The sequence below is a fragment of the Cryptosporidium ryanae genome (assembly GCF_009792415.1).
Source record: "Cryptosporidium ryanae isolate 45019 chromosome Unknown contig_29, whole genome shotgun sequence".
NCBI lineage: Eukaryota > Apicomplexa > Conoidasida > Eucoccidiorida > Cryptosporidiidae > Cryptosporidium > Cryptosporidium ryanae.
The window spans coordinates 1-14,763 of NW_027125576.1; the positions used below are offsets into that span (position 1 = coordinate 1).

Sequence of the window (14,763 nt, forward strand, 5' to 3'; positions counted from 1 at the left end):
AAGCTTCTATTAAAAATTTACTTCTTAAACTTAAAAAAACAGAAACTCCTGAAGAAAAAAAATTAAAACAGCAAAAAGAACAAGAACAAAAGGCATTAGATAAAGCCAGAGAAGCTAGAGAAAAACATTTGAAAGAAATACAAGAAAAAAAAGAAAGAGAAGAACAAGATAAAATTAGAAAAGAACAAGAAAAATTAAAACTTGAAGAGGAGAGAAAACAGAAAGAAAAAGAGGAGAAAGAAGAAGAAAGAAAGAGAAAGCTGCAAAAATTACACAATGAAAGCAAAACACCAGAAAGAGAGATTGTTAAACTTAGAAAATCAGAAACTCCTGAAGAAAAACAAAAAAAACAATTAGAAGAGGAACAAAGGAATAAGCAAGATGAAATTAGAAAAGCTAGAGAAAAACATTTGAAAGAAATACAAGAAGAAAAAGAAAGAGAAAAACAAGATAAAATTGAAAAAGAAAAAGAAAAATTAAGAAAAGAACGTGAAAGAAAACAGGAGGAAAAAGAGAAGAAAAAAGAAGAAGGAAAGAAAAGACTACAAGAATTACATAAAGAAGGCAAAAACCCATCAAAGGAAGATTTAAAAGCTGCAATTAGTTCCCTTAGACACGTGGATCCCTCTGGAAAAGAAAATAAACCTGTTTCACATCTTCCAGGGAAACCGACACCTGAGCAACTTTTGAAACAAATTAAATCCCTCAAACATGTAGAACCTTCAAATGTAGGAAATCAGGAAAATACAAGTCAAGGATCTAGTTCAGGTTCTGGAGGTAGTCAAGACCCAAGTCACGGATCTAGTTCTGGTTCTGGAGGTGGTGAAGATCCAAATCAGGGATCTAGTTCAGGTTCTGGAGGTGAAGGACAAGACCCAAGTCACGGATCTAGTTCTGGCTCTGGAGGTGGTCAAGACCCATCTCAGGGATCTAGTTCAGGTTCTGGAGGTGGCGAAGATCCAAATCAGGGATCCAGCTCTGGTTCTGGAGGTAGTGAAGATCCAAATCAGGGATCCAGCTCAGGTTCTGGAAGTGGTGGTGAAGGACAAGATCCAGGTCAGGGATCCAGCTCAGAAGGTAGTCAAGACCCAGGCCAAGACCCAAGCCAAGGATCCAGCTCAGGTTCTGGAGGTGGCGAAGATCCAAATCAGGGATCTAGTTCAGGTTCTGGTGGTGGCGAAGATCCAAATCAGGGATCCAGTTCCGGTTCTGGCTCAGGAGGTAGTCAAGACCCAAGTCAGGGATCCAGTTCCGGTTCTGGCTCAGGAGGTAGTCAAGACCCAGGTCAAGGATCTAGTTCTGGCTCTGGTTCTGGAGGTAGTCAAGACCCAAGCCAAGATCCAAGCCAGGGATCTAGTTCTGGCTCTGGTTCTGGAGGTAGTCAAGACCCAAGTCAGGGATCTAGTTCAGGTTCTGGAGGTGAAGGACAAGACCCAAGTCAGGGATCCAGTTCCGGTTCTGGCTCAGGAGGTAGTCAAGACCCAGGTCAAGGATTTAGTTCTGGCTCTGGTTCTGGAGGTAGTCAAGACCCAAGTCACGGATCAAGTTCTGGCTCTGGAGGTAGTCAAGACCCAGGTCAGGGATCCAGCTCAGGTTCTGGAGGTGAAGGCCAAGACCCAGGCCAAGGATCCAGCTCAGGTTCTGGAGGTAGTCAAGATCCAAACCAAGGATCCAGCTCAGGTTCTGGAGGTGGTCAAGATCCAAGCCAAGATCCAAGTTCTGGCTCTGGAGGTAGTCAAGATCCAAATCAGGGATCCAGCTCAGGTTCTGGAGGTAGTCAAGATCATGATCCGAGCCAAGGATCTAGTTCTGGCTCTGGAGGCAGTCAAGATCCAAATCAGGGATCCAGCTCAGGTTCTGGAGGTGATCAAGATCCAAACCAAGGATCCAGTTCTGGAGGTGGTCAAGATCCAAGTTCTGGCTCAGGAGGTGGCGAAGATCCAAGCCAAGATCCAAGTTCTGGCTCTGGAGGTAGTCAAGACCCAAGTCAGGGATCTAGTTCAGGTTCTGGAGGTAGCGAAGATCCGAGCCAAGGATCCAGTTCTGGCTCTGGAGGTAGTCAAGATCCAAGACAGGGATCCAGCTCAGGTTCTGGAAGTAGTCAAGATCAAGACCCAGGACAAGGATCCAGTTCTGGTTCTGGTGGTGAAGGACAAGACCCAGGCCAAGGATCCAGCTCAGGTTCTGCAGGTGAAGGCCAAGACCCATCTCAGGGATCTAGCTCAGGTTCTGGAGAACAAGACCCAAATCAGGGATCTAGCTCAGGTTCTGGAGGAGAACAAGACCCAAATCAGGGATCTAGCTCAGGTTCTGGAGGAGAACAAGACCCAAGCCAAGGATCCAGTTCTGGCCCTGGTGATGGATCTGCTTCTCATAATCAGGATGAAAAAGATAAGTCCGAAAAATCACAACAAGATCTTGAAATGAAAAGTAAATTAGAAAAATTACACCAACAAATTAAAGACCTAGAATCAGACTTTGAGAGACAAGAGAAAGAAAATATGCAGAAAGCCAAAGATGAGACAGATATTGATAAAAAAAGAGAATTGCTTTCTGGAATATGGGATAGAAAAGATCAACTTGATGAACAAATCCGAGAAATGTATAATGATTTTTTTTCTAAATACTATAAAAAAAAGGACCCAAATCAGGGATCCAGTTCTGGTTCTGGAGGAGATCAAGACCCAAGCCAAGATCCAAATCAGGGATCTAGCTCTGGTTCTGGAGGTATCCAAGATCCGAGCCAAGGATTCAGTTCCGGTTCTGGAGGTGAAGGCCAAGACCCAGGCCAAGGATCTAGTTCAGGTTCTGGAGGAAGTCAAGATCCGAGCCAAGAATTTAGTTCAGGTTCTGGGGGTGGTGAAGACCCAAGCCAAGGATCCAGCTCAGGTTCTGGAGGTAGTCAAGATCCAAGTCACGGATCCAGCTCAGGTTCTGGAGGTGGTGAAGACCCAAGCCAAGATCCAAGTCATGGATCTAGTTCAGGTTCTGGAGGTGGTGAAGACCCAAGCCAAGATCCAAATCAGGGATCTAGTTCAGGTTCTGGTGGTGAAGGACAAGACCCAGGCCAAGGATCCAGCTCTGGTTCTGGAGGTGAAGGACAAGACCCAAGTCAGGGATCCAGTTCCGGTTCTGGCTCAGGAGGTAGTCAAGACCCAAGTCAGGGATCCAGCTCAGGTTCTGGAGGTAGTCAAGATCATGATCCGAGCCAAGGATCTAGTTCTGGCTCTGGAGGTGGCGAAGATCCAAATCAGGGATCTAGTTCAGGTTCTGGTGGTGAAGGACAAGACCCAGGCCAAGGATCCAGCTCTGGTTCTGGAGGTGAAGGACAAGACCCAAGTCAGGGATCCAGTTCCGGTTCTGGCTCAGGAGGTGGTCAAGATCCAAGCCAAGATCCAAGTTCTGGTTCTGGAGGTGAAGGACAAGACCCAGGCCAAGGATCCAGCTCTGGTTCTGGAGGTGGTGAAGGCCAAGATCCGAGCCAAGGATCCAGTTCTGGTTCTGGAGGTAGTCAAGATCCAAATCAGGGATCCAGCTCAGGTTCTGGAGGTGATCAAGATCCAAACCAAGGATCCAGTTCTGGAGGTGGTCAAGATCCAAGTTCTGGCTCAGGAGGTGGCGAAGATCCAAGCCAAGATCCAAGTTCTGGCTCTGGAGGTAGTCAAGACCCAAGTCAGGGATCTAGTTCAGGTTCTGGAGGTAGTCAAGACCCAGGTCAAGGATCTAGTTCAGGTTCTGGAGGTAGTCAAGACCCAGGTCAGGGATCTAGTTCAGGTTCTGGAGGAGGTCAAGACCCAGGTCAGGGATCTAGTTCAGGTTCTGGAGGTGGCGAAGATCCAAGCCAAGATCCAAGTTCTGGCTCTGGAGGTAGTGAAGATCCAAATCAGGGATCTAGCTCAGGTTCTGGAGGTAGTCAAGACCCAGGTCAGGGATCTAGTTCAGGTTCTGGAGGTAGTCAAGACCCAGGTCAGGGATCTAGTTCAGGTTCTGGAGGAGGTCAAGATCCAAGTCAGGGATCAAGTTCTGGTTCCGGAGGAGATCAAGATCAAGACCCAAGTCAGGGATCCAGTTCAGGTTCTGGAGGAGAACAAGACCCAAGTCAAGGATCCAGCTCAGGTTCTGGTGGTGAAGGACAAGACCCAGGCCAAGGATCTAGTTCTGAAGGTAGTCTAGATCAAAGTCAGTCATCTGGGTTATGAAAGTAAGTGTTAAACAAACAAAATTATTATTATTATGGAAATCAAAAAAAATCATTTTTATTAAAATCAATTTTCAGTATATTATTTAGAAAATAAGACTCAAATAATAAAAAGGAAAAAACTCCTACCGGTACCGATATAGAAGGTATTTTAAAAAATACAAGTCTCCTTTTTCACTCATGCGTATTTGCAGGAATAGAAATGAGAGCAATAAAAATAAAAAAAAAATACGTCAACTTAGCTATCCTATTAAAAAAAAGAATGTTACTTTTACAAAATATAGATGAATGAAATATGAAGAGTAAAGCAAATAAGCTTTTATATTAACTAATTAAATAAATTAGAATTCGTTACTAATTTTTTCTATTTTGTATACGTGCTACGAAATATTTTTCTAATAATTTAAATACAGTAAAACACACTTTTTACACATATTTAGATATAAATATATTATTAAAACTATTTTTATTTGTTAGTTACAGATATTAAAAATTTATTATATAGGTTTGTGTCTTAATTAACTAAATTATAGTATTTATTAAACAGCTATACAAAATTAATTAATTTATGAAACTAATCGCAATAAAGCCAAGCAATATTTGTTAAATACAAATAGCTAAGTACTTGGTTGATAATTTAATGATGATATATATATATATATATAGTATATGTATATATATATTATTCTTTAATATTTTCCATGTAATGAACCTGAACAAAAGTAGATTATTTTATGTCAGAATTTTGATTTTAAAAAATTAAGAAATTATATAATAATAATTTAAAACCTTAAATATAGGTAGATATAATTAATTAATCCTCATCTTTTTTTTTTTATGTAGCTTTAATAATTAGAACTCCTTTCTTATATTACCATTATTTTTTTTGCAATAGTAATAAAAGTCTTATAAACTCCTTTATTAATAACCGTTCTAGTAGTTTAGCTTGTAAAAATTCTGCCCCTGATAGTAGTGGTGCTACACCTAAATGTAGTTCCTGAATTTCACCTCCACAAGCTTCCAATAATTGCATGATATCCTCCTTAGTTGATTCTTCTGATACCTTCGAATATTTAGATTCCAGTTCTAACTTCTTCCATTTATCTCCAATTATTGCTTCTTGAGTTAAACCTTTAAACATTGGAAAAAATCTTGACTTTGTACCAGGAGCTGGTTCTAAGTCTAAATCACCAAATCTATGTAACATTTCTTCAATACTTTCTGCTGTTTTTTTTACTGAACTAGATCTTCTTCTTGATCTAGATCTTCCTCTTGATCGAGACCTTCCTCTTGAGCAAGATCTTGCCCTTGATCTAGATCTCGTACTTGATTTAGATCTTGACCTTGATTTAAATCTAAATCTTTTTGTTAAACTCTTACTTTCACCTGAACCTGCTTCACCATGATGAGAATCTCTTGTTGAAAATATTGCACCATCAACAAAAAATAATGCTGTTGGAATTGAAGGAGCTCCTGATAACGTCTCATCTGCCTTTCTCTTTTTTATTTTACCACCCACCTTATCTCCATCCTTCTCACTCTTCTTTTTATCCTTCTTTGTATGTAATTTCTCTGTTACTGCATTCTCTGTTAATGATAATTCTGATTCTGAAATACCTACTCCTCCTACTGCTCCTGCACCCGATTCATCATCATCTTCATTATTACCCTTACTTTCTTTAAAATCTTTAAGTGTATCAAGCTTTAATAATTCACCCTCTTCAACTTTCTCCTCATCAGCTATTATTGAAAAAACACTCACTAAAAGTGATTTTAATTCCTGTGTCACTTCTTTTTCAAGTGCTAAAAACAAACCTTCTAAACCTGATAATTCTACATCTAATTTATATTTCAAATTTGCTTCTTCTTGTTTCTCTTCTTTTTCTTTCTTTTCTTCTCCCTACCTTCTTTTCTCCTTTAATCTTTCTTTTTTTTCTCTCATCCCTTTTTTTCTGTTTCGAACCTGCATTTTTTTTCTTAACTTCTTGTATTGTTTTTTGTACTGATAATTTAATTTCTTATTTAGCACCTTCTTTCAATAAATTTTTAAGCTTTTTTTGTTCTGTACTATTCCACTTTTTTTCTTCTTTCTCCATTGATTTTTATTCTTTTTATTCATTTCATCATCCTTCTCATTTTCTCTTTTTTCTTATCTTCCTTTAACATTTCTTTTAAACTATGACTTGTTTTTAAAATTTCTTCAGATTTTTTAGTTGACTTAGTCTTTTTTTAGATTTTGATGAACCTGCATCTTTAATGGGTTGTTCTTCAGTCTACATTTTGATTTGACAAACTGTTTATGGTCAGATCCTCTTGATTCATAATCTTCTTTCAACTCATGAGGTAACTTTTTTTATATTTCTTTTATATTTTCTAAATTTTATAATTGGAATTAGAACTGCTGTTTTTTTAATTTTAATCAATTCTGTGGCGAACATCTTTGTTATATATTCATAAAGTTGGATTACTTCTTTTAATAAAAAAGATAAATATTTAATATCTTTGTATTTCACATGTAGTTCTTTCAGAAGTGCAAGTGCAGATAAAACAGTTGTATAAAGTAATTTAAATGAATTAAATACTTGTTCTTTACTAACATCATCAAATAAATCCATCATGTATACGTTATTATTGCTTAAAGAAGGTAAACCTAGCTTATTATTTATATTGTCATATATTTCAATTTTTTTCCTCTTATGCTGATGATTCCGTTAGTCTTTCCTTCATTTTATGATGAAGAGTAGACAACTTCAAATATTGTTACCATTATTTGACTTAACTTCATTATTGAATATATTAATTATTATATTCGCAAAATCAATAAGTTTGATTGGATATTGTACTGTAATTTTGGTTTTTATTACTTCTTCGCTAAGACCTGCCGCAAAGAAATAATAAATCATGTTAATTTTTATCTTGTGTTAATTCCTTCTCTGTTAAACCTGAATCTTTTGTTTCTAATTATTGCGAATATTTATTTGCTAATTCTCTATTTTTTAATTGACTTTTCTTAGCTTCTTCATTATCGGGAATAAATACATCATGTAATTGTATACCCATTTCAACGCTTTCCATTTTTGATTTATTTTCTTTAACAAGTTTTTCAGGCCTTATTCTGGACATTCTATTGTGATCTGTTGTAGACCTTATGAATACAGGAAATAATTCGGAAAAAAATGTTGATTAATAACGTTATAAAATCCTTAATAAATTGTAAAACATCGAATTCTAAAAATATAAGAAGCAAGAGTAACAATCTTTCAGTTGTCTAATATTTTATTTTTATTATAATTAACGAATTCAAAAAAATCAATAACATCCAATGTATATAATTCATCAAAATAAAATATTATTTCCACATTTTCGTATTTAAAAAGTTTAATATAAAGTGATTTTAATTCTTATTCAGTATGCATATCTTGTAAAACATTAGTTTCTGTTGCCTCAAAAAACGACAATGAAAAAAATTCCATTATTCTTGTACTTGTAATGAATTGATCAGAATTAATAATAATTATGTACTTTAACAGGAGTGTTATATATAAAAATACCAATTTTAATACATAAATAAAAGGTAAATTTAAAGTGCCTCTATTACCAGCTATGAATAACTCTTTCAACTCATCTAGAAGTTCAAAATTGGATTTTTGCTCCAGTGCTTCTGTACCATTACTAAATATAAAGTATAGGATAAGTATGAAAAGAACAAATATAATTATGCTTCACCTTTAATGTTTACTTACCAGCATTTTTGAATATTATATTGGACATTTTCTATTATTAGATTATCTTTTAATTTGCAACAAAATGCATAACCCGCTATTATTATGATTTCCTGAATATCTGTTGTCTGACATATTGAAATAGCGAATATTTATAGTTAATATTTATTAATGATCTATTATTATATTTTAGGCATAAAAGCATTTAATTAATTTATTGTATTAAGCTCGTTGCTTTTAATTCAATATAAATATTGTGCGATCTTTTTTAAATAAATGCAGATGTAATGTCAATATATGATTGAATTTAAGCTATGAATTTACTTTAAATATAAATAAACATATGTTTTATTTATCTGTTAATTGATCAATAACATTATAATCTACTTAAAGATTCATAAAAATCTGCATTATATATATAATAAAACTAAATAAATTATTAATGTAAAACCTTTTAGTTAATTACCTTCCATACACTTTAAATAATTTTTTTTCACGAATGTAAATATTGTACTTCAAGATACAAACAATTAATCCCCATACCAAATTATTGGCGTTATTTATATCTCTAATTCCGACGGAATTTATGTTGCATGTAATAATAATGAATTTCAATATTCTCAATTTATTTAAATAGAGTCTCCTTTTATTTAATTGAAAATGTTTATCCTACTTTCTCCAAAAGAAATGATCTAATTATTTTGAATAACTCGTTGAATTAATTTGTTTATACAATAAATGACTATCCTGTAACTTATAAGCTTTAAATTATCAATAATTTACAAAATCTAATGTCTTTTAAATAACAATTTACTCTTGTTTAATTTGGTTCTATTAACAATAATTTTGTTTATATCCATTTTTGGAGGAATATATATATACAATTGAATAGAGGAAGAAATAAAGTGATAAAAAATTGGTTACACCTTTAAATTATTACAACCTTTGATCTTGTTTTCAACATTAATCTAAACTCTTAACGTTAATTTGATCTTTGCCTTCTTTAACTCAAATTTTTAAGTTAAATAACTTAGATGAATTAATTGATATTTATGTATATATAATATTAATTTGAGACTTTGTTTTTTAGTTTTTTTTTGAGATTTTTGACTATTTTTCTTTTTTGGTGCAAATGTTAAAGAGGAAACACTATAACTTAGATTTACAAAGGTTTCAAAATAAGTCTAAATTAATTATTTTGACAAAAACGATAATAATATTTTAGTAGTGAATCATTTTCAATACTTTATTTGGTGGTTTCATATTAATATTTCTAATTTAATACATAATTCAAAAGCAAATTATATAACAATACTTATAATTAATATTGTTCTTATTAATTTTCTGTTAAAATATATTATTAGTACAATCTATTTAAAAATTTCAATTTTAATTTAATCAGAATATTTTTTACGGAATTGTTTTATTCTTTATAATTCTTAACAATTTGACTTTAGCTTATTTCTATTTCTTTTTGTGAATTTTCACTTTTTTGTCTTCTTTTTATTGAGCAATTATTCTCTTCACTTTTTTTGACTTTTTTTTTAGTATAATTTCAATATTAGTTTTATTTGGTTTTTTATTGAATTTTTGCCTTCATTGATATTAATTTGGATTCTTAAGCTTTTATTTTGTATTTAATTTTTATATTTTTGTGTGTTATAGCGATTTATCCTCTTATAATAGTATCTAATAAACGTAGCCTTAACTTTTCTGTTAATATTATCTTAGATTTATTTAATCATTAGTTTGTTTAATATTTCTGAATATTATTTATTTCTTAATTACTATTCTTTCAGTTTTAATCACTTTAATATATTTATTTCAATAAAATCTTGAATTTCTCTATTAATCACATCATCAAATAATTTGGTTTTTGTATTTAATAATTTATTATCATTTATGGTGTTCTTCGATATTTATACTTTGTAAAACTACATAATTTATTCACAACAATAATTATCAAAAAAATAATTCTTTACTGCTAACCAGAATATTCTATAAACATATCTTTTTTATTCTATTCATAAATCTTTTGATATTTAATTTAGCTTTCACTCTCATTGTTATTACTAATGTGTTTATAATTGTCTTCCTATTATGTTAATGTCAATTAAACGTAAATATTTTTAAATAAAAAACTCAAGTGATACTAGCTTAAATTATAATTGAAATATTTTAACAAAATTGAAACAATTATCAATTAAAAAAATACATAAAACTAAATCATTTATCAATACGATTATTGTTATTTTTACTTTATTTATACAAACATTGTCTTAGAGAATGTCACATACTAAAATTTAGCGAAATAAACCTTCAATCTTTATTAGAGATTAATAGTATTATTTGAAAATTTAGGTTATTATAATTATAAATTTAAATGAGGGAATGACTATTCATATAAAGTAAAATATAGATAACATACCCAATTTACTTCCTTGCTAATTATTTATATAATTTTAAAAATATAATAATACCATTTGATAAAATTGGTTTATGGAAAATGCTCAAAGAAATATAAATAATAAAAAAACACGATTAAACAATATCTATCAATTTTATACGTTATTGTAATTTAGATTAATTACAATATAATTAATAATAATTCAATCTATAACATGGTTATAGTACAAAATTTAATTATTTAATATTTAATTAAAAAAATATATTAATTCCATGTTTTTAATTTTAATCAAACATCAGTTTTAGTTTTTAATAAGAGAATCAACCTAATAAATATTGAAATGAGTTCTTTTTCATATAACTTCATTATTAAATAATCCTTTCCAGACAAAAACGGAGCTACTGCTTGATGAATGAATGTTATTGCTGCACCAGATTCATCAGCAGCAGCTTTTATTTCTTCAATACTACTTTCTAAATTAATATTTGAATAATCCTTTTTCTCAATACCATAGAATTCGAATAAATTAACTTTATCAGAGCTCTCTCCGCTGAAAAAAGCAGAAAATCTAGATTTCTCAGGTTTGCTACCTTCATTATCGAATGGATCAAATTTAAGCATCATTTCAATCAACTCATCAACACTCATTTCATCACAACGTTTGGAAGAAGATCTTGATCTTGATCTTGTTCTCGTTTTTGTTTTAGATCTTGAACTTGATCTTGATCTTGAACTTGATCTTGACCTTAATCTTGTTCTTGATCTAGATCTTGAACTAGACCTTGAAGTCTTCTTTGACATAGAAGAGGATTTTGATTTAGTTTTTGAAGTTAGACTTGATTCTATATCACTTTCTAATCTTCCTCTACTTCTAGATCTAGTTCTTCCTCTAGGCCTTGAACTTTCAAATACTGCAGATGAACCGAACAAAGATGCCGTCGGTAATATTTCTGATTGTGGTCTAACTTGATCATCTGCTTTCCTTTTTTTGATACGTGCTCCTGTAGAAGAAGTAGCTCCTGTAGAAGCAGAAGCTCCTTTACATTCTTCGGATTTTTTTTTTGTATCAGATTTCGAGTCTTCATTTAGATTCAATTCAGCCCTCAATTCTTCCTCAGTTTTCGCTGACTCAATTAATATTATATCTAATATTTGAGTCATTAATGATTGTAAATTTAATTGTCTTTGTTTAGCTATAGATGAAAATAAGCCCTCGATCCCTAAAACCCTTGAATTTAATGTATATTTTTCATCATTAAATCTTCTTTTTTCAATCTTTTCTGCCTCTTCTCTTTTTTGCTTTTCAATTTCATCTAGTCTTTCTTTTTCTTCTTTCTTTTTAATTTCACTTCTCTTGTTTTTTCTTTCTTCTAATTTATCTTTTTTTCTATCCTTTACATTTGAATTTCTTAATTCAGAAATTTGTTGTTGTATTTCTATTTTCTTTTTTGATTTTTCATCTGCATCTGCCATTTTTTTAAGCAATTTTTCCTTTTTGCTTAATTTTGACTTTTTTTTTTCTTCAATATGTTTTACATCTACCTTAGTATCAGTTGTAGATTCAGTGTCAATTTTATCAGCAATAGATAACTGACTTAACGCTACATCTAAAGTTACACTTTGCATTGATTCTAATCCTTCTAATCTCCTTGCTAACTTGCCTCTTTTCTTTCTAGTTCTAGTATTTTCTTGTTCACTTTCAACTTTAGTTTGAGCCTTCTCTTCCTCTGGCTTCTTTTTCCTTTGCTTATTTTTCTTTTTTTTCAATTCTTCTTTTTTTCTTTTTTCTTCCTTTATTTTCTGAAATTGTTCCTTAGCATATTGAATTCTAGTAGTTATTGAGGTTATTTTAAGTTCTGATCTAGATTCTTTAAGTTTTTTTAAACCTAATATAACAACCGAAGAGACTCTTTTAGTTAACTCATATATTTCTTTAAGCAATAAGCCTGTATATTTTTTATGTTGATGTTCCTCATACTTGTCCTTTAACATTTTAAGCAGTGCAAGTAACATGGAATAAATTTCTTTATAAGCAAGTAATATATTTTTGGTGTATATATTATAATTCATTGCAAGTACAGTTAGATCTAATTTCTTAAGGTTGACAAAACCAAGTTGATTTCTAACTTGACGTCTAATTCTTACCGAAGTATTACGATCTAAAATTCCTACAGTTCCTCTAGAATTAATCAATTTATTTGAATAAATTCTAGTTTTGAATATTTCGTTCTCTATTTCAGTTGAATCTTCTTTGTTATACATAAATAAATTAAATATTACATACCAACAAAATTCAACTGAATATGTTGTAATTGCTTCTATCTCAAATATTTCTTCTTCAGGTAATCCGTCAGAAAAAAAACTATCATTAATTTCTTTAGCCTCATTTAATTCTTCTTTAGACATTGTTTCACCAGATTCTAATGATTTTAAATAACTATCAACTAAATTTTTGTTTTTTATGCCTATAGATGAAAGAAATTCTAGATTTGAGGGCGAATACTCTATAAATGTCATTTTAAGATTAATTGATTCAATATCTTCACTCTTTTTATCAATAAATTTATTAACAGTTTCTTCAGCAATTAAATTAATGTCGAGTGCACATTCCATAAATAGACTTGATATTTCTTTAACAAATTCTGTCAGTAATTTGCCTACTTGAATAACAACATATTCAATATCATATGAAACCAGAATATTAAAAAAGAACAGTGATTTATATATAGAAACGAAGAGTGCATCTGATTCATTTGCTATTTTATATATTGCTTTACTGTATTGTTTGTCTTCTATAAGATAATTTATTTCACTAAGTAACACTTTATTAAGGATTTCAGCTAACTTCTCTGTTTTTTTGGAATAATCTTCGTAATTCACTAATACAATTTTTAAATCCGTGCTAGAGTGAGTCTGTAATACATTTCCTAAATGATTAATAACACTAACAATAGCATAACAGTTATCAGGATAAAACAATAATATTAATTTTAGCATATTTAACAAAGTATTGACCAAAAATTTTAGTAAAATTTCAACAACAAGTGTAGCTTCGTAGTTATCTGATATACTTGAGGCAAATATATTGATTTCTTCTATCTCTTCTTCTTTTAGGATTGAACTACTGGTATTAACATCTTTATTTTTATCATTATTATCGGAGTTATTAGACTCTGCACAATAGATATTGATAAATTTAAAATTAATAAAATATATAAATAAAAATAACCTTAAAATAAAGTGTATCCCCATGATAATTATAATGAACACAAGTATATAATGTTTAAAATAATCTAAAAAAAATAAAATCAATTTATTAATATGTTATTACAAGCTTTATTAACTAAATTTATTTGATTTACTCATATTTAAATGTATTTAATATTTAATCACATATATGTATTATATTTAATCTATAATTTCAACAAAATAATTCTTCTATTGTTACTGTTTTCTTTCTTTGAATTTTATAATGCATGTCATCTGTTGATTGTTATGTATATATATAAAGACCCGCCAAATCTTTTTTAATGCAATTATAGATAAACATGTTAACTAAATTACTAGTAGTTTCAAAAAGATACTTAAATATGAAAGGAATTAAATGTAATATATGGGTTTACAATAGTTATAAGCTTAAATATTTATATAATTTTATGTGTATTTCAAATCAAAATATGTAAATATTTAATAAAATACGTTTTGAACTAAATAATTATTTCTATTAATAATGTAAACACATTTTTTTTTACTTTAATAAATATTCTTTCCTATTATTCTTTTTTTTGAAATTTTTGATCAACTTTATATTGGAATTTTAAAATGTTAGCAGAATTTTGTTTCTTTTTTTTAATTTATTTATATTTTATGTATATATATAATTTGTACTGTCATAATAGATACAAAAAATACTTTTTTTTTTGATTTTAATTTATTTATAAACGTATTTAACATGGAATTGTGTATTTTCTAGTTACTATTCATTGTTTATATTGTATATATGCATTTTATTATTGTATGTTGTCCTTATTTATGAATTAATAACAAGGCTATATAACTTTTAAGCTATTATGATCCTCTTTATTTAAGATTAAAAATACATGTATTAGTAATTGGTATTAAAATTTATACACTATAATCAATTATGATTTATATTATTTTAATTAAAAAAACTTATCTAAGTATTATTGCTTATTTACACTAAATACATATAGCAGGTAATATTTTGTCTAATTTAGAATATATTTTCGTGTAATTAATATATATCAATAAAAGGGATCTTTTTTGGTAATAATTATTTTATTTTTAATTAGATATATATTTAGAATTATTAACGTGAACAATATATATATGTTCTTTTACTTATTTTTTAATATTATTTTTTTTTGCCATAAATATTTATGTATTTAAACATGAGTGAAATACGTTGATTATTT

General features: G+C 30.2%; 4 protein-coding genes across 4 annotated transcripts; 1 reads left to right on the forward strand and 3 right to left on the reverse strand.

Moving 5' to 3' along the window:
• Positions 1-71: 71 nt before the first annotated feature.
• Positions 72-4,490, forward strand: FG386_001875 (uncharacterized protein; the record flags this gene model as incomplete). Its single annotated transcript, XM_067341268.1, has 2 exons — positions 72-4,164; positions 4,297-4,490. Coding segments are annotated over 2 exons (4,287 nt in total), but the record flags the coding sequence as incomplete, so codon positions are not given.
• Positions 4,491-5,075: 585 nt separating this feature from the next.
• FG386_001886 (uncharacterized protein) lies at positions 5,076-6,813 on the reverse strand (the record flags this gene model as incomplete). Its single annotated transcript, XM_067341279.1, has 2 exons — positions 5,076-6,098; positions 6,667-6,813. The coding sequence occupies 2 exons, from the start codon at positions 6,811-6,813 to the stop codon at positions 5,076-5,078; spliced, it is 1,170 nt and encodes a 389-aa protein (XP_067195522.1).
• A 346-nt stretch (positions 6,814-7,159) lies between these two features.
• Positions 7,160-7,321, reverse strand: FG386_001897 (uncharacterized protein; the record flags this gene model as incomplete). Its single annotated transcript, XM_067341290.1, has 1 exon — positions 7,160-7,321. One exon carries the CDS (start codon positions 7,319-7,321, stop codon positions 7,160-7,162), a length of 162 nt encoding a protein of 53 aa, XP_067195533.1.
• Positions 7,322-10,615: 3,294 nt separating this feature from the next.
• Positions 10,616-13,579, reverse strand: FG386_001908 (uncharacterized protein; the record flags this gene model as incomplete). Its single annotated transcript, XM_067341301.1, has 1 exon — positions 10,616-13,579. The coding sequence occupies one exon, from the start codon at positions 13,577-13,579 to the stop codon at positions 10,616-10,618; it is 2,964 nt and encodes a 987-aa protein (XP_067195544.1).
• Between the last annotated feature and the right edge of the window lie 1,184 nt (positions 13,580-14,763).